At 37.8% G+C, this 19,412-nt stretch overlaps 1 protein-coding gene across 6 annotated transcripts in view; it reads left to right on the top strand.

Moving 5' to 3' along the window:
- Window positions 1-19,412, top strand: part of apaf1 (apoptotic peptidase activating factor 1) — a 60,147-nt gene that overhangs the window by 10,298 nt on the left and 30,437 nt on the right. For 3 of the 6 annotated variants that reach the window (XM_066669393.1, XM_066669395.1, XM_066669392.1), the window contains 18 exons: window positions 911-1,149; window positions 2,187-2,354; window positions 3,525-3,656; window positions 5,197-5,310; window positions 5,546-5,730; window positions 6,293-6,419; window positions 6,502-6,627; window positions 6,864-7,004; window positions 7,841-7,966; window positions 8,084-8,236; window positions 9,001-9,129; window positions 10,284-10,409; window positions 10,599-10,718; window positions 11,869-11,994; window positions 13,859-13,975; window positions 16,297-16,422; window positions 17,770-17,901; window positions 18,148-18,273. In XM_066669393.1, coding sequence (XP_066525490.1) covers window positions 911-1,149; window positions 2,187-2,354; window positions 3,525-3,656; window positions 5,197-5,310; window positions 5,546-5,730; window positions 6,293-6,419; window positions 6,502-6,627; window positions 6,864-7,004; window positions 7,841-7,966; window positions 8,084-8,236; window positions 9,001-9,129; window positions 10,284-10,409; window positions 10,599-10,718; window positions 11,869-11,994; window positions 13,859-13,975; window positions 16,297-16,422; window positions 17,770-17,901; window positions 18,148-18,273 — 2,513 coding nt within the window. Of the gene's footprint in view, window positions 1-910; window positions 1,150-1,905; window positions 2,018-2,186; window positions 2,355-3,524; window positions 3,657-5,196; window positions 5,311-5,545; window positions 5,731-6,292; window positions 6,420-6,501; window positions 6,628-6,863; window positions 7,005-7,840; window positions 7,967-8,083; window positions 8,237-9,000; window positions 9,130-10,283; window positions 10,410-10,598; window positions 10,719-11,868; window positions 11,995-13,858; window positions 13,976-15,090; window positions 15,175-16,296; window positions 16,423-17,769; window positions 17,902-18,147; window positions 18,274-19,412 lie in introns of those variants that run through there. The other 3 variants (XM_066669394.1, XM_066669396.1, XR_010802275.1) reach the window with 3 other exon arrangements.

The raw sequence follows: 19,412 nt of genomic DNA, 5'->3' as shown, positions 1-19,412 counted from the left end.
AAACAGTCAATTCTCAACATCAAACGCTGACATTATAAAGCTGTGTCAGATGTGATGGATTTCCATTTAAAAAAATCTGGGTTGAGTTCAAGTCGTGCTTGTGAGTACTCAACTAACATATGTACCTGGTCATTATTTTATTTGAATTTATTATTAGGTGTTTTTTTTTTTGTTATATATAATTGTAATTCAAAAGCTATTTTGTAATTATATGGTAACTGTTGTGTGTTATTACATTTTTTTTTACAAAATCCTACAAATTAAGTAGTTTGAAAATAGCAAGTGAGAATAATTTATTCATCACTGCATTCATTATGAATTCCATAAGAGAAAGCATGTGCATCAATTTGTGCCATACTTGGGGATAATATTGTATCCTAAGGTATGTGTGAGTATTGGTTTAGACGATTAAAAGTTACAGTCAGGTTGTCATACAATGAAATACCCTCAGAAGTTATATAGCATTTATACCCAGGCCATATCGATCCCAAAATTTTTTTGTCTGCATTTTGGCCTCCCGTCCACATGAAAATAGCTTTTAGGTCACTGGAGACTGAGGCAACTGTTTTCACTATAATTTCATTTGGTTCAGTAATGTCATGGGATTTGGGATTAAATCTCTGTGTTTCTCTCATACTTCATGGTGTTTTGATGTCTCTATGGTACTATGGCCCCCTACTGGACTGGCAAGATAGTCCTAAAAAAAAACATTTTTGTATTCGTCTGACAGGGATATTTGCAAAAACAGATAGAGGAAAATCCCAGTTAAAAAAAACAGGTGTGGACATGGCGTTGGTGTAAATTCTTCCCAGAAGTGTAACTTTATAATATCTAGATTGGCAACTTTACTCTTTTACTCACAGAATACAACTGAGCGAATAGTTTAGTAATTATCCATGGCTTGTTTCAGGCTCACCTCTGGTGGTGTCTCTGATTGGGGCACTGCTGAGAGAGTTTCCTGACCGCTGGGGCTACTACCTGCAGCAGCTGCAGAAGAAGCAGTTTCAGCGCATACGCAAGTCTTCCTCATATGACTACGAGGCTCTGGATCAGGCCATGGACGCCAGCCTGCAGGTCCTGAAAGACGAACACAGTGAGCTCTACAAAGACTTGAGTGTGCTGGAGAAGGACATCAAAGTGCCTGCCAAGGTCAGCCAGTATTGCAAAATCCATGACATTCTCCTCAGTTATTTATTCCGTTATTCTCTTCAGAGGAGATCTTTTTTTAGCTTAAGGAACAGTATGATCTCACTTTTGAAGAGCAGGGATGAGTGAAAGACATTGTGTGCTGCTACAAACATTGGCCTACATTTGTATGCTCTTCTGGACACCTTATTATTAAATCTACAGGTCAAATCATATGAAGCAAGCAGGTATTTAAGGTTATAGCTTAAAGTATTCAATAATACCAACAAATAACACAAACAGCAGGTTGATATCAAAACTAATCATAGATAAAATAAGATAAAGATAAGATAAAACACAAATTTATAATTTGTGGTAAAATATAAACCAGAATAGTGATGTTTAGCTTTATGTTCAGCAAAATGGTTGTTTCCGAACAAACAATTTTTAAGTACAAGTTATTCATTTCTCAGTTGTATGTGAAAGTAATCTTTTGCAACCCTTAGGATGTCCAAATTTTGTAAAGATTGCGTTGATTATTTTTTTAAATTATTGTTTTTCTTATGAAGTACAAAGTAACTGCATTAGGATTTGCAGTTAATATCATACTTTATGCCTGATTAGCTACTACGGCTATGTTTACTAATTGTCAGTTTAATAAATAAATAAATATACATTTCCAAAAGCTGTCTCTTATACAAATGTATAGCTGTTGAGATCATTAATGAATGAGAGAAGAAAAAAAATTGCCAATCAAACAGAAGTGTCTTGTATTTGCAGAAGAACAGACTGGTCCCAGAGCATAGACCTCAACATCATAAGAAGCATAAGAGCTTCTAAGACTGGACTTTCTAGTTGTGGATATATATTCTAACACATCTCTTTGAAATCCGTAAGCAAACCTTAAAAAGAGAATGGAAGCTATAAGAAAGGTGTAGTGTGAGTAGCCACAAGGTGTTGAGATGTGTTCTTCTGATATTTGTTGTACTTTATTACTTGAAATAATTTTTGCCCATTGCTGTATGTGTTCATGCTTTTCTTTGTGTTGTGTGTGTTTGCAGGTGCTGTCTGTGCTGTGGGGTAAGGAACTGGAGGAAGTGGAGGATGTCCTTCAGGAATTTGTAAATAAATCTCTACTGTTTCGGGACTGTAACCATCGTCCATATCTCTACTTTCTGCATGATCTACAGCTCGACTTCCTCACAGAGCAAAACCGCAGTCAGCTAGCGGTGAGTATCCTGTAATTCATACTCCTGGGGTGTTAACAAAACAAACAAAAAAAAAAGCACTAAACAAAAATAAATAAATAAATTTGCTCCTCTGCATATTATATTAGCCCCTGTTCGCCCTTTTCTTCAATGGTCAGGACCACCACATAGAAGGTATGATTTGGGTGGTGGATCTTTCTCAGTGCTACTGTGACACTGATGTGGTGTGGATGTGATATTGTGTGCTGTGCTTGTGTGAGTGGATCAGGCACAGCAGTGCTTCATGAGTTTTTAAACACTGTAACCCATGAAGAACATGTAAAAGAGGCTAACAAATTATGAAGATAAATAGATGGACTACAGTCTGTAAAAGCAAAGTGCACCTGTATCACCAGTGAAGCTGATAAAATGGAAATGATTGTAGTGTCATGTCCTTGTCCTGTCATGTCTGTTTTCCCTACCATGTGCACATGGCTCTGTTTGTTATTGTTCATGTCTCTGCCCTAGTCCCGCCTTTGTTCTGCCTCCTCGTCAGTGTCTCCTTTGTAATCCTGCCCCCTCGTTATCTTTTCCAGGTGTCCCTTGTCTGTGTTGTGTATTTAAGTTCCCTTTTCTTTAAGGCCTTTTGAAATTTTTTGGCTGATCACTATATGATGTTCTTAATAATTCATAATGCAGTGCAGCATAATTTATGATGGTGTATGAATTAAAGGACTAGTGATAATATATCATGTGGTTATGATTATAACATTTATTGCAGTTAGATCACGTCAAATGCCTACCAGGTCAATTAAGACTCCTTTGCAAATTAAGTCTATTCAATAGCTTATGAATGCTGTTCAACAGATTTCATTCAGATTTTGATCGGCTTTTCCAAGGTTGTATTTGGGATTTGCAGGTTTTCATTTATTGCATGTTGTTAACATAAATTAGCATTAAACTTAAAGTACTTCAGAGTGTAGTGTGCAAGACAGATGTACTGCAAGCACTCTGTTTTGAGAGTGTTGAACAAATGTGAACAAATGTGCTGAACTTCTCTGTTGTTGAGCTACTTCAAGCATAACCCTATACTTAATAAATTAATTATTTTTTTCTACAGTACTTAACATGTTTTAACATAATGTATTTTCAAATGAGACATGGTTCCTCATAGTCTGACTAAGTTGTGTCTGTTACATGAAATTCCCACAGGAGTTGCACGGTAAAGTGGTCAGGCAGTATCAACAGACTTACAACAAAATCCCACCCACTTCTGCGGATGCGGAGGGCTTATACTGGTATAGATTTCTTCCACATCACATGGCCCGGGCCGGTCTGTCCAAGGTAGTTTGTTGAATGCTTTGTTTGTCATGATCAGCTCAAAACAGTCCACCAAATGCGGTCTTTTGTATGTATATTTTAAAATCTTTAGACTACCAGGGAAGTGTATGTGATGTCTAAACAATGATTTAACTGTTTTCCAAACTCTAAAAACACAACTAAGCGATACAATGTGTTTGGTTTGGCATTATGCTTAAAATAATATTTTTTAGTGGAGAGGAAAAAATTATTGGTCATTGTTCTGAAAACATTCTGTAAATCTATCTATTTTATATCTTTTTGACGGGCATCTGTAGTCTGGCAAATATATTTAGTCCCCAAAACCTAGTGAGCTACCTAAGTAAGCACTGACTACACAGTAGACAGCATTCTAACTGATGCGTGTAGTTTTTAGCATTCATTCATTCATTGTCTGTAACTGCTTATCCAGTTCAGTGTCGCAGTGGGTCCGGAGGCCACCTTGAATTACTGGCCGCAAGTTGGGAACACACCCTGGAGGGGGTGCCGTTCCTTCACAGGGTGACTCACATTCACTCACACCTAGGGACACTTTTGAGTAACCATACCACCTATCAGAGCAACTAGAGGAAACCCACATGGACACGAGGAAAACACACTAAACCCCTCACTAGGTGTGGGCTATATTACCATAAAATAATATTATGATATTTTAGGGTGTTTTGGAGATAACGATATTCCGATATGAACAAAACACTGAAAAATACTTTTAATACTTTTTTAATTTCAAAAACACACTATTTCAACAAATTGTTATATTACTATTAATTATATTAAATAAAATGTATTTTACACAATACCATGGTCACTCCCCCTTTTTTTAGAGCAAATTCCTCCACCTCAGAGCCAATTTCCACCATACTTCACTGCGTCTAAATCACTAATGTAAAGAATGTAGGCCATATTATGGGTAACTTCATGATGTCATTACGTAAACAAGTCAGAATATTAACATAGATTATCATTATCATTATAGATTTTTTATATTGTTTTAAAAATTATGACGATATTATTGAGAATGATACGATATGGCACAGCCCTACTTCTCACAGACAGTCACCCAGAGTGGGGCTCAAACCCACAACCCCAGCCCCAGGACCCTGGAAATGTGTGACAGCCACACTACCTGCTGTGCCACCATGCCGCTCCATTTTTACCACGATTTTAATCATATTTGCTCTGGAACAAGATCGAAATAGATGGGAGCTGGCATTGTGGTGCATCATGGGATGACTGAGGAACAGTTCGATGCTACCTAGAATATTTGACCAGATTAAGGTATCTCTGTAGGCAACTTATTTAAGGTATCTAATAATTGGGACAGCCTATGTGGTGTGCACACTATGACATAAAATGCTCACTGGGTTTTGGGACAGACTCAATGGCTTCTTCATAGCTAAACATTCTTTCTGACCCATAGCTTTGAGTTGTCTTCCTACAAGTATGTGAGCATGTACTTATGTGAAATTAAGAGGTCATTGTCTCTCTTATGTACCATTCCTTTGTTACTCTCCTCTCGTCTTAGGAGCTGTATATGCTGATGTTTTCCCTGGACTGGGTAAAAAATAAGGCTCAGATAATGGGATCAGCCCATCTAATCAATGACTATGTGGAATATGGTGCCATTCTCGACCAAGAGGTACACAGCATCATGTACTTTGTACTGGTGTGACGTGACAATATAATGAAAATGTTTGAAGATGTAGAGCCCCAAAACACTTCCCAAATTGTTTTTTAAAATATTTTATTTTGTGCATTTCATTTATTTGATAATTATCTGAAGAAGAATAAATGTAAAGTAGAGGTGTGTTACAGGTGGCTAGCAACCAGAGAGTTAAAGGTTAAGACTCTTCTTTCTGTCATTCACTCTCTAGAATAACGAGGTCAGGATGCAGTTTCAGGAGTTCTTGTCTCTGAACGGTCATCAGTTGGAGCAGAGGCCTTTCCCTGATGTGGTGCAGCTGGCTCTGTCTCAGCCACACTGCTCAGAGGTGTACAGACAAGCTTTGCTGCAGGCACAGGAGAGGGCTAACAGGGGGCAGCTCTACCTGGACTGGGTGTAAGTCTTCATCACATTCTGTCATGTTCTCTCTCAGAAGAGTTACTACTAGCTCTCTTATCTCTACTGATAGAGCTAGAACAGCTGTCAGAGGTGTCCATACCTAAAAAGGGGTGTAAATATTCATCAGTGTATAACTTGCTTATTTAATAGCTATAAATAAATGCAGTAGAATATTTGAAATTAGTAGATGTGTGAGAAACATAATCTGTGTTTGTTTCTAGAAATTCTCCTTGATTGTGTGGATTTGTTTAATCACCCGCTCACTTGATTTAACATAATGAAGTATTTATTAACCACTGTAAAACTAGCTATATGATAACCTCAAACAATACTGGATTGCCATGAGGGGAGATTTGGAAAGGGTTAAACCAACACATTCACATCCAGAATATCACTACTTAATTTAATACATATTTATTCTAATATTATGGGGCTTTTTTGTTTTGTGTTTTGAATAAAATACTGCACAGTACACTATTTGTGGGACAGTCACTATTCTATAAAGATCACATGCACTTTATTAATGTCATTTATAATGTGCTGGGTTTGGTGGCCACAGGAACAAGAATAATCTGGAGAGTCTGTCACGACTGGTGCTCCACCCTCATCAGAACTCAGTCTATTACGCCTGCTTTTCTAGAGACGGCAGCAAGATTGCCTCCTGTGGAGCCAGCAAAACACTGCGGGTGATTATTTGCTTGTTTGATTACATTGAATGTGGATATATTACTATTATTAATTATAAGTAACTGTATCTCTGTGCTTTAGGTATGTAAGAGTACCTCTGGAGAGAAGCTTCAGGAGATTCAGGCACATGACGATGAGGTCCTGTGTTGTGCTTTCTCCCCTGATGACCGTCACATAGCAACCTGCTCCAGTGACAGAAAGGTTAAGGTCAGTCAGCCCCCCAAAGGCTCTTCGTCTGTCTTCTCATATGCTGCTTCTTTGCTTTTCCAATGCTGCTTCTGTTTTTTTCATACTCCGTCTCTGTCTATGTACAAATCTTTGGCAGGAGAAAGATCACTTCCTTTCCTTGTGTGTCTGTACTAATATATCTCGACTGATCTTTTATAATTGACTTGGAATATGAATTTGCCTACCTGTGTGTTTGTGTGTGTCCGTGATTGTAGGTATGGAATGTGGAAAGAGGCATTCTGTTGCGAGTGTTTGAGGATGAGCATGAAGAGCAGATCAACCACTGCCAGTTTACTAATACAAACCGGCGTGTTTTGCTGGCAACCTGCTCCAACGACAAATTCATGAATACCAAGGTGAGACAACTGAAAAAAAACTCTTCTCTATTTTGAATATAAAGACACATTAGCAGGTCCAGTAATTGTAAAAAGGTTTATAGTTTAAAAGCCTGTAGTGTGAGGATCACATTTGGTGTGGCAGGCACTGGAAAACCTATATTAGAGAAGTTTTATTTCAGAATTGAAAATTGTATAGTAATTTATTTTGCCCTAGTGCACTTTCATGCATTTAAGCTGTGCAAGTATTAAGATGTTTATATATTAACATTAAAACAGTAACATCCTGGTGAAACAAAAGCTTTGTTTCCCCAAAAAAACTTTCAGGAGAAGGGAAAAAAAATCTTAAGATTATATGTAGTTAATAGTAGCAAGGTATTATTCATTGTAGTCTTTATAGATTTTTCCCTTTGATCTATTAATCTTAAAATTCAAAGAGAAAAAAAATAATATCTATAAAACAGTTTTGTTCTGACATCAACAGTATGACCATGTGTATGTCACATTTTTAGGATCTACTTTTCCAAAGTCCATCTATTTGTCTGAAGTTGACACCACTGTATTCTATCAGAGTAGAATTTGACCTATTTTAATTGACAGCTGCTCTCTGAGAACTCTGAGAAAAATTTTCTGCATCGGCCAGCCTCAGGAGAACTAGGGGAGGACAACTTTACATGCTGAGGCTGGCTTTCACAGCTACTGTAGCTAAGCAGCCCTAGATTAGGAGCAACTTCCTCTAATACAACCGGCATTCTATACATTTAAACAGAGAAATCTTGCTGTTATGCCTGGATTCTTCTGGTAGCACATCCACCCATACTTCTATCTCTTTTCTGTCTCAAAAACTTCACCTGTAGCTGTGGAACCTGAACAAGCCTACTTCTCAGAACACTATGTTTGGACACATGGAACCTGTCAATCACTGCTGCTTCTCTCCAGATGACACCTACCTTGCCACTTCTTCCAATGATGGCACTCTGAAGGTAGGGTCACATGTATACTTCGGTTAGCTTATCCTAGGTCTGCTTCATTCCTTCAGGTTTGGTCTTCTTCATCCTTTCAGGTTTATGTTCTTATAACAATGTCTGTGTGTCTCTCAGCTTTTTGAAGTGCAATCTGCCAACGAGTGGAAGTCAATCGACATCAACAGTTTTTTCCCGGAGAATGATGATGAAACAAGTGTTATTGTGAAGTGCAGCACATGGTCAGGAGATGGCAAACGGATATTCTGTGCTGTGAAGAATGCTGTTTTTGTAAGACCTTATTAATTTATATACAGAAGTAAACAAAAATATGCAGGTGGTGATCATGTATAGGATTTAAATTTGTGTGCATAAGATATAATAAGAGAAAATGGGTCCAAGTTCTATTAATGTTTTCTGAGTTATAGCGCTTTATACTCAGATGCTCTTTTAAATATTAATATATTTTGATTTAAGCTTAAATAGTATTAGAACATGCAGAAAGAACTATGAAACTAAATCAAATAATGACTTCCAAACATTTATGGACATGTTGAAGGTAAATTAACAATGGAATTTTTTTTTTCTTTATTTTAAACAAATGGCAAGTGAAGTATACACAAGCAATGTTCACTGACGTTATTAGAAATTGTCCAGAATACAAATGTAGACAATTGACAGTTGATACATTAATTCCATTCAATATCATTTTTAAAATTTTTAGTATTTTGAAACCATTATTGCTTGCCATTAAAGCAAATAGGAGACATGCTTAGTAATAAAAATAAAAAATTCATTTACATATCTCAAATAATGCCGTTTGAAATGTACACATTGAAATATATAATAAGTATTATGTTTCTATTACTTTTAATTTATAAACTATACAGTGCTGTCAAACCTTTTGACCCTTTGTGCTTGTCAAACTTAGTTTTGTTTGACCTTACTTGTGTGTGTGTCTGTGTGTGTGTGTCTGTGTGTGTGTGTGTGTGTGTCTGTGTGTGTGTGTGTGTGGGGTTGTGTTTCTGTGTGCATATGAATGGGGTATATACTAGATGTTTGATGTAGCAAAACAGGACATGTTGCTGGAGATACGAACGAGTCGTCTGAGCACAGTGCAGTATTGCCAGGCCTGTCCTAACAGTCAGCTGCTGGCCCTAGCACTCTCCCACTACACTGTGGAGGTAAACTATGCTGTAGCCTTCTTACACTTTGGGTAAACCTAGCTTTGGATTGAAAACTGGATTGAAATAATGCATAACAGGAAAAACTAAGCTTCTGATTTTTCAGTTTCAAACCAGTTTTATGCATATATCTCACAGTGAATTATGTGTAAATATAAATAAATAAATTAATTAATTCATTATCTGTAACCGCTTATTCAGTTCAGGGTCGCGGTGGGTCCAGAGGGTCATAGGGCGCAAGGTGGGAATACACCCTGGAGGGGGCGCCAGTCCTTCACAGGGCAACACACACACTCACACATTCAGTCACACCTACGGACACTTTTTGAGTCGCCAATCCACCTACCAACATGTGCTTTTCGACTGTGGGAGGACATAGGAGCACCCAGAGGAAACCCACTCTGATATGGGGAGAACACACCAAACTCCTCACAGTGGAGTGTGTGTGTGTGTGTGTGTGTGTGTGTGCGCGCCCTGTGAAGGATTGGTGCCCCCTCCAAGGTGTATTCCCGCCTTGCGCCCAATGATTCCAGGTAGGCTCTGGACCCACCGTGACTCTGAACTGGATAAGCTTTTACAGATAATGAATGAATGAAGCTATGTTTATGACAGCTAACAATGAAATCATCATCTTTTGATTGTCTAAACCAAGACCTTCATGTATTTTTAGATAGAGTATTACTGCATACAGTATCCCCAAGGACAGCACAAACTGATGCAAAATTTTGCTGCGCTTGTTCCTTGACGAAATGAATGCGGTGACAAATAAATTGTTCTCACTTGACATTTTATAAACTGCTTCATTTTTAGATTATCTTTTGTTGAATCAAATTACTATATTTAATACTATGGAACAGCTGCAATAAAATCACAAAAGAGCTGGAAAATGTTTGAATCTTGAATTACAGTTATATGTTAGACATATAGAATAATTACATAATATATGTAAATATTCTATTTGTGTATGTTAAACATACACAAATATGCTTTAAGACTTATTTGTACTCTTAATAAAGTTTGTGGAATTAGTATCCGAGTTTGACAGAGATCAAATTTATTTTTTTTCCCCTAATTTTCAGAAAATGGACCACATTACGAATACACACTGAACAGATTATGTGCAACTAATGCTGTGTGTCTGTGTTGGTTTTCAGCTTTGGGACTTTGAGGCCAATAAGAAGATGGCTGAATGCAGTGGTCACCTGAGCTGGGTTAACTGTGTGCAGTTTTCTCCTAATGGCTCTGAACTCCTCTCCTCCTCTGATGATCAGACCATCAGGGTAAGGACTGAACTGCTCTAAACATGTAAAATAATAAACATTTCAATTATTCATTCATTAAATTACATATTTTAAGGATATATTGGAACATAAAGCATAGACACATCTACATTTAATAGGACTTAATATTTAAACCACACTCAGTCTGTGCTTTACCATTAAAAGTGCTTTTACTGTGTTTTACTGTAGCTGTGGGAGACGGAGCATGTACACACATCCTCAGCTGTGGCTTTGAAGAGGGACTTTGATGTTCTCTTCAATCAAGACGACATCACAGTGGTGGCAGCAGACAGCAAGAATAGGTTACAGGTACTTGTCCCTTTACAGCAGACAAATGAATAACCTCAAACCTATAGGAGTTTACCTCTAGGATCATTGAGTGATCATTGAGATGCTCACTTAATTAGTTGTCTGTTTTAATACAAATGTATGGCATTTGGCATATGGTCTTATCCAGTTTTATTCATATGTAGTGTTAAGAGTTTTTGCCCCAAGGACTCTTAATGTTATAATGTAGTATAAGAACAATTCCACCAAAAGAACCCTTGGTGCTCTCTAGCAAACTCGCACTGGGTTTTGCTCCAGTTTGGATAGGAAGGAAGGATACATCATCATCTGAGGGGACATTGCAAGATTCCCCAGTTCCACAGACAAGACAAGAGTCATGGTTCCACTGTTTACAGCAGGGTCAGATCCTAATCTAATCATACTGATATAAGATACACGTGTACATTTTGCTGAGTTCTGAGCTGTCCTCAGCAATCGGTGCACTTTGTATCATGCTGAACACAGTCTCAAAAACGATCACTTTTCTGTTATTATATTCTTTATATATATATATATATATATATATATATATATATATATATATATATATAACAAAAGACTCTTGGCTCCACTGCCTGATAACACTTCACTTTTTGGCTCTGAGCTCTTTCTGGAAGTTCTTTATCTCTACACAACTATCGACATCATCAACATCAACCTGAATCCAACTTGGAATGGACTGTTCTGGTTTGCGAACCAATATATGTTCTTGGAAATGTATAGAACAGTTCCAAATTAGGTTTCATGAACTGACAACCTCCAGGTCCCTTGAGCTGTTGCACAGCTGCTGTACCACCATGCCGCCCCACATTTTATATTGTTATTAAATATTGATATTGAATTATCGTCCGGCTCTAATTCACTATACAAATGCAAGTCTTTGGAAAGCACACGTTGCATGACAAATGTAAGCAAATGCACTGTTAGGAATCTTTCCAAAAGACTGAAATTGTTTGCTTGTGACGTTGGGAATAAAAAACGGAATATGGCACATTGAAAGCAGTAATTTGATGGGATGTAAATCAATCTAATTATTTGTCCGCATTTCTAATTTACAAATATTTCTAGTAATATTACTCTTTTACACAATCTTCTTCCAATATGCTAAGTGTGTTTGATGTTTGTGTATGAGGTGCGTTCTGGTGTGGAATCCTTGCTGGTGTTAGAGACCTCGGAGCAACAATCTAGAATCCGCTGCATGTGTATCTACAGACAGGGTTCTGCTGTGGCTTTGGGAATGGAGGATGGCACAGTGCAGGTAACATACCTTGTTTGTGGTCAGCCAAATGTAGTGTGCTTCCTCAAAGGGATGCTTCTTTATTTTTGCCTGCCTGAGTGCTGATAAAAATAGCCCTCACCTTGCTCCAAGATGTCACTTTTCACTTTCTGTAATGAGATCTGACGTGGCTGTTGACCTTCTGCTCCTATCTCATATCTTGGTGTCTTGCTCCCTGTCTCTGTCTGAAATACATGCACACACTGTCTCTCTCTCTCCCTCCCTCCTGCTTGCTCACTGTATCAATAATTTCTCATCTTTTCCTTACCATTTTACTCTCCCTCTTTACCTTGCGTTCTCTTACTTTCTTTGTCTGTGTTTCTGTCTCTCACTCATCCTTATATATGTATTTATCCCTATCTCATTCACTCCATCTCTATCATGTTCTGCTTTCTCTCTCTCGCTCTTTCTTATGTTCTCTGTCTTTCTCCATGTCTCTCACATTGTCTTTCTCTCTCTCTCTCTCTTTTTAAATTCTTCCTTATATTCTGTCTCTCTCTCATTCTTCCTTATATTCTCTCTCTCTCCTGTCCCTTATCTTGTATTCCTTACTTCTCTTTCTATGAACCATCTCCCTGTGTATCTCTCTTGTATTCCTTCTCTCTCCCTCTTGCTTGTATTTTTGTCTCTCTCCCTCTCTCCTTCTCTGACCCCTCTCTCTTATATTCCTTCTCTCTCTTGCTCTCTTGTACTTGTTCTACTCTCTCTCTCTTTCACTCTATCTCTGCTGGAGGCTGGTTGTGTTGTAGTGTTTGTGACCTTTTTGACAAGTCGAGGGAGAAGCCAGCAGTAGCTGCTGCCGCCAGATGGGCAGTGCTTTTCTCAGCTGGAGCTGCTCCTCCCCTTCACATTTATTAAAGGCCCTTTAGCCTCAACCAACAGCAGCATTCCTTCATTTTAATTACACCACTCCATCTCTGCCTCAGCATCAACCCATTGCTGGCACAACATGGAACAACACTCTCTCCTCTTCCAGTCCAGAGACGTGGAGACAAAGAAGCACAATGATGTAAAGGGCGAAAGCTAATGTTGTGTCAGAGTTGAACATATGTTGACTTTCAGGTGCAGGTGTGGGGTTCAGGACTAATGTTGTGGGGCAATAAACACTTCCATCACAGCAATCTGCTGTTGGCTGAATTGGCTATATTAATATGATTTGTATTTAACATACTGTAGTTTTGAAGACACAAGAAAGCCCTGAAGAGGACTTTAGAGATTTCTTGCAGACATTCTGGACGGCTTAAGTAGACAGTACTGACACAGTCTTGGAGACGCATTTAAATCTTACATATAAAACCATGAAACCATGAAACCTATTTTTTTATCTTTTTTTATTGGAAAGATTCTACAAAATGGGCATCTTTCAGTGACATAACAGCCAAGAATAGAAGCTTTCATCATCTGAATCCTTTGCTTTGAAACATAGCTATAGATATTGTGTTACTTTTTTTCTTACTTATAGTGAAGTTTTTAAATTACATAATGTTATGAATATATATTAATATTTTTGGAAGCCACAAGAACATCTGTATCAGAATGATCATCAGGTTGAGTAAGAAATTAATCTTGCTGATTGAGTTTTCAGGTTCCATGTAGTATTTTCTAACTCCAGCAGAGGGAAGCTTACCCACACAAACTAAAACTAAATAGATTATAACTGTATTTAGAATGATTAGAAGGATTTGTTCCATTTATAATGTAGAATAGCTTAGATTTATTTATAGATTTTTTAACAATTTTATTTTTATTTTTTGGCATTGAAATTTGTAGCATGTTGAATTTACCTCACGATATTCAAAGAATCCTGAAGCCGTGTGCATTTGTGTGTGTTTATACTTCATCACAGGTAGGAAGAATAAAAGCTAGACAGGTCCTGAGGATGATTGGTTGGAAAGCTCTGCAGCTGCTAAACCTGCAGCAGACCTCAGTGCTGGCAGTAGGGTTAGAGCTAGGCACAGTGCAGGTACATTAGATATAGCTGTGTGTAGTGTTTGTCTTACATGTGTGTATGTCTTTACTGCACAGATGTGATACTAAACATATTGTTTAGTAATAGTCTGAGTGTCAGTAATTCAGATAAACAGAATCACAGTATGAAAATATATACTCCTTTATCTTCAGTGCCATTTTATAGCAAAATCCAAAATGAAGCACCACACAGAAAAGTCCACATAACACTGGGTAGTTTTTTTTACCTTAAATTATTGCTTCAAAATCATTGTGATTCTACACTGACCTGTAATAGGAGAATAGAGCCTTTGTCTTTGCCACTTCTGTCTCAGCACTATTGAAACTGCTCTATGTATTGTTAGGAGGAGAGTAGGTAACCAACCCCATCCTCCCCCTCCCCTTAATCTCAGGACAGTGCTGTAAATATGAAATACATTCTGCAACTGTAGGGGGAGGAGCAAAAATACCAACTCTTACTTAGTGTTAATTTAAAATTGCAGTCTATATTTGGGATAGGATTGTGGGTTTTTAGACTGATGTCAAATATAAGTCAATAATCCAATACCTAGTTTTAACAGTTAATAAATAATGATTTTAAATAATGTGTGCTGTTGATTTAAAAAAAAAAAAAAAATTCAAGGAGAATCTGAACAAAACATTGTTCTTCAAACTCACTCACACCTACAACTTTAGAGAAAAAATTCTTATGTTTCTTATTTGTTTTATATTAATATTTTTTTTTGTATTTGCTGTGATTATATATAGCTTTATACAAGCACCATACTTACTGAGCATAAGCATTAATTTAAATATATATAATAATAATATCTTGGGTGCCTAAGACTTCTGCACAGTACTGTATGTGTGTCATTTGTGTGTGTCATTTGATGTCGAGTTTAGATTTGCGCATTTTCAGTCTGTGTTTACTTTCATGCTGTTAGCGCTCTCCTGGATTTAGAGTCAATCTGACCATAAGTAAATTGAAACAGCAAAAATAAATCAGTATCACCCATCTATGGAGCAGGAATAGAGCAATATCCTCATATATTCGGTAAAGGCTTTTTAATGTTTGAAGGTCTTAACATTTGTTTTAGCACCTCCAGATATCTTACTTTCTCCCTTGAGCAGAGATAGAGAAATCCTAGCATACTGGACCAAGACCCATTTTTTCCCCTCCCCCCATTTACTGACACAGTGGCACAATAGAATGGTTTTGAGCACACAAAGCGACTGGAGAGCTAGCAGATGGTGAGAAAACACCATTTTTTTTTTTTATAAAAAAAGTGTTTTGGACTAAAATTGAGAACTTAAAATATTGTTGAGACACCAAGACTTCTAAGAAGGATGTCCTGGAGCTGACAAGTCATATTTACTGAAACTGTAAATATGGCTTATCATAAATATTCCCTTTTTCGCTGGGCTAAACTTCCCTGCACTTGTGCACATACCTTATCTTCTAGTGAGGAAGCAGAAGACCCGTATAAAAAAAGGCAGCTCTCAGCATTTCTGTGGTCAGCCGGATATGTTGTGTATAGAGTGAGACTGCTCATAAAGCCACACTTATCTTGAGTTATTGTCCTGCGCCTCCCATTCTGCTTTCACAGGCCTAATTTTCTTTCATTATAAGATTGGAAATCACCAACAAAACCTTGTAATTAAATTGATCCTCACAACCTTCACTTGAAGTAAGAAGAAATAAAGACAATTTTTTTCACAATAGGGGAAATTTGCCTTTATGTTTAGTTGGGAAATGAGTTTCATAACCATTACTTTACCTTCATAATTCTATGTGAACTGGAACTGAATGTACTCTTCAGTCCTCAGATGTGCTAAAAGTAGTGGATGACTACATATTATTTGCATTGATTTCAAATTTGGTTTCTCTCTCTCTCTCTCTCTCTCTCTCTCTCTCTCTCTCTCTCTCTCTCTCTCTCTCTCTCATTCATCTTTGGGAGATTTTGAGTGGATGGCAGACACTCACAGAGCTGTCAGTCCTTATCTGTCAGACAGACCTGATTAATCTCACACAGAGTCAGGCTCTGTTTGATGTGCTTTATCTCTGTCAGCCTTTCACACTATGCCTTCTACTGAACTTTTCTTCTCTGTTTTTCTCTGTATTCATTCTCTCTCTCTCTCTCTCTGTTTACTTCTTCGTTCTTGAGTGTTTTTAGAGAGCTTTACCTTATTTATCAAGTCGTTAAGGATTCAAGGTTTTGTCATCTTACAATCTCTTATTTGTTTATTTGCAGTTTCTGCTTCTAAAATCTTTAATTGTTTCCTCTTTTATTGCCCTGTTGCTTTTGTTTACACTGGTTTTCTTTTCTCTCCACACAGGTGGTTGACGTTCCATCTGGCAATACATTAGCTACACTCCTTGGCCACAGTAAAACTGTCCACCACTGCCTCTTTACTGATGACGGGCAAACACTAATCACATCCTCAGAAGATACTACACTAAGGGTAATTGCTCTTCTGGATTCCCACTCTTCTCTATTATGAAATGATATAGCGTACATTGTGCATGCCTCTTCAACAAAGGATTTACCCTGTGTGAAGCATCTTTATTGCTGTAAATCTTTGTGTGCCCATTACTGCCGATAAAGTCTTTAATGTCCCTACGTATTAAATAAAAATTTCCCTGTGTAGCTAATGAACAATCAAAGCTTATAATGAATAAAACTGATTCTGATCTATGTTTTGGGGTGACTCAGGGCTTGAATAAATAATATGACACCAAGAAAAACAGTTAAACATAAATCAATATATGGCTAATTACAGACAGGAAATTAAGCAACAAGACTAGTTCTTTAACAATAATTTCTGTTCAATGGTTTAAATGAGTTGACATTACTTCTTGACTATCATGTATGGAATTTTAAAGAGATACTCAGTGAGTTAATCTGTGTTTTATTAGTGGGGCTTTAGCACTATGGTGATACCCACACAACTGAAAAGTGAAGAATTGCAGTGTAAAATGCTGTTATTAAACATGCTGTGGACATATCAATTGACAGTCTGAGGGCAGCCGTGTATGAGCTTGAGACCCTTCTACCAACGGGAGTTTGTGTATATTCCTGTGTTTTAGATTATATGACTTCCTGTAAATCTGGAAGAATACCTGCTACTGCAGTTTCTTTAGCAGTGCTATAATTGTTGCCCCAGTGGAAATTTTCATTGAATTAGCATAATTGTTTGGGAATCTGGAGTGCCAACAAATTGGGTAGCCAAACAATCTACCCAGTCTGGTTTTTTTTTTTTTTTGGTGGGGTGTTGGATAAATATTTGGGATTAAAACCAGTCATTCTGATTTTGTGATGCTTCTTACATAGAGTCCAGAGACTTTAGAACTTTGCCATCCTCATCTGATTTTGTCCAATCACAGAGCTGGGCAAAACACACACAGTGCAGAAAAGTAAGAATGCAGATTGTCACAGATATTTCATTAAGACTCAAGGGCACTATGTTAACTTGTGGAAAAGGGGTAGAACATGTCCCTATTAAGAGGCAAAATTTGCACTGCAGAAATATGTTGTACTTAAGTTCTGCCAAAGTTTTTCTTGAAACCCAAACAATTGTCCAGTTCCAGTAAAATGTTGCTCTTCTAAAGCTGTACAAGGGTTCATGCCTTTATTATCCTGGCTCAGGATGTGCCATAACTGGCTGCATTGTTATTTTAGCATTATAAGAATATGGTACCTAATCAATAATAATATGGCACCTTCTCTAATAGCACAATACTCCAATGTGAAGCAGCTGGGACATAAAAGTCTCTCTCTCTCTCTCTCTCTCTCTCTCTCTCATATGCAGGTGTGGAGGTGGAGAACAGGAGAGTGTCTTGTATTAGAAGGCCATAAAGAGCCAGTCCGGAAGTTTCATGTCCTCAGTTCTTCCTCTTCCTCACCCACTCTTCTATCCTGGTCATTTGATGGCACTGTTAAGGTAACCACCACAGCCTCTACCCACACACTGTAACTAAAAGCTGCATGGGTTTTGGAAAAAAATGCTGCTTCCTGTGTATAACTAGATGTTGTAAGTGTTGATGATGATGCTTTCTGGCATCTGCTGAAAGCAAAACATTAGTGTCAGATTCTGTAAAGGTCAGTTGCTCTACAGACTATGTGAACATTCTAGTTCTCTCATCCTGCAACTGTTTAAATGGGTACAATGTTTTTGTGTGTGTGTTAGGTGTGGGACCTGAGTTGTGGAGAGAAGCTACAAGATCTAGAGTGCCATCAGGGTGCTGTCCTGTCAGGGGACATTTCTCCTGATGGACGCCTCTTCTGCACTGCCTCAGCAGACAAGACAGCTAAGGTGAGAAATAAAAAATACGTTGAATATAAGGACATATGTGACATGGCCGCAACAGTTAGGTTCCTAGGGTTGGGGGTTTGAGACCCACTCCGGGGGACTGTCTGTGAGGAGTTTGGTGTTTTCTCTCAGTGTTCGTGTGGGTTTCCTCTGAATGCTCTGGCTTCCTCCCACAGTCCAAAAACACACGTAGAAAGGTGTTCCTTCCTTGTGCTCAGTGATTCCAGGTAGGCTCTGGACCCACCGTGACCCTGAACTGGATAAGCTGTTACAGATAATGAATAAATGTGGCATGTCACAAAGTGAGATCATAGTATTTTTAGGTACAAATTTTTATTTTATTGTTTTTATCAGCACTTAGAGCATATGGTGATAGAAAAGAAACTAACCCTATTTCCAGGACAACAAACATTAACACAACATCACCATGTCAGTATCACTGTAAAACTGAGAATGATTCACTACCCAGATCTTTCCTGCTGAAATGACTCCCCAGTAATATGTTGCTGTGCCCCGCTAAGTAAAAGTCGAATTTATTCTGGACTTATGAGCAAAATTGCAGGACACCTCATGCAAATATGCTACTGACACTACATTTCCTATAATGCCCCAGCACCTTTTCAAATGCTTGTGCAGCTAATGCCTTTAGTCAGAGCCTGTTTATTTTATAGAGATATGGACATTTGTACATAATTAAAAGAAAATCAGCCACGCCACAGCCAAGGTAATTATTGCTTACAGTGATATGTTTTGAGTTTAGCCACATAACCGTATAATATAACAAAAATACATATTACACAACTAAAGTAAGCCTGACATTCCCCACCCTAAAATAAATGAAAGAGCAGGTAACGCCACCCAGAAGCTCACATGAGCATGTTGTTTTTTTAAAGACTTGTTTATTAATTATTCAATTCTAGACAATGTCATATTACATTACCACAGAAGCAATTTTCTGTATACCCAGTGTCTGTGTCAGAGGAAACATGGCTGCAGTTTTGGCAAGTGGTGAAAAAATGAGGAGAGTTATGAGGAGTGTTTCTGGTTTTATATTTAAGAATGAGCACCTAAAGAGAAATACCATTAATAACAATTTTTGTGTTCATCTGCTCTCATCCATGGCAAGGTGACGCTCAACAGTG

This window comes from Hoplias malabaricus, chromosome 4 (genome assembly GCF_029633855.1).
Source record: "Hoplias malabaricus isolate fHopMal1 chromosome 4, fHopMal1.hap1, whole genome shotgun sequence".
NCBI lineage: Eukaryota > Metazoa > Chordata > Actinopteri > Characiformes > Erythrinidae > Hoplias > Hoplias malabaricus.
Note: the sequence above shows the minus strand (reverse complement) of the source record. Positions and strands in the feature narration are given on the sequence as shown.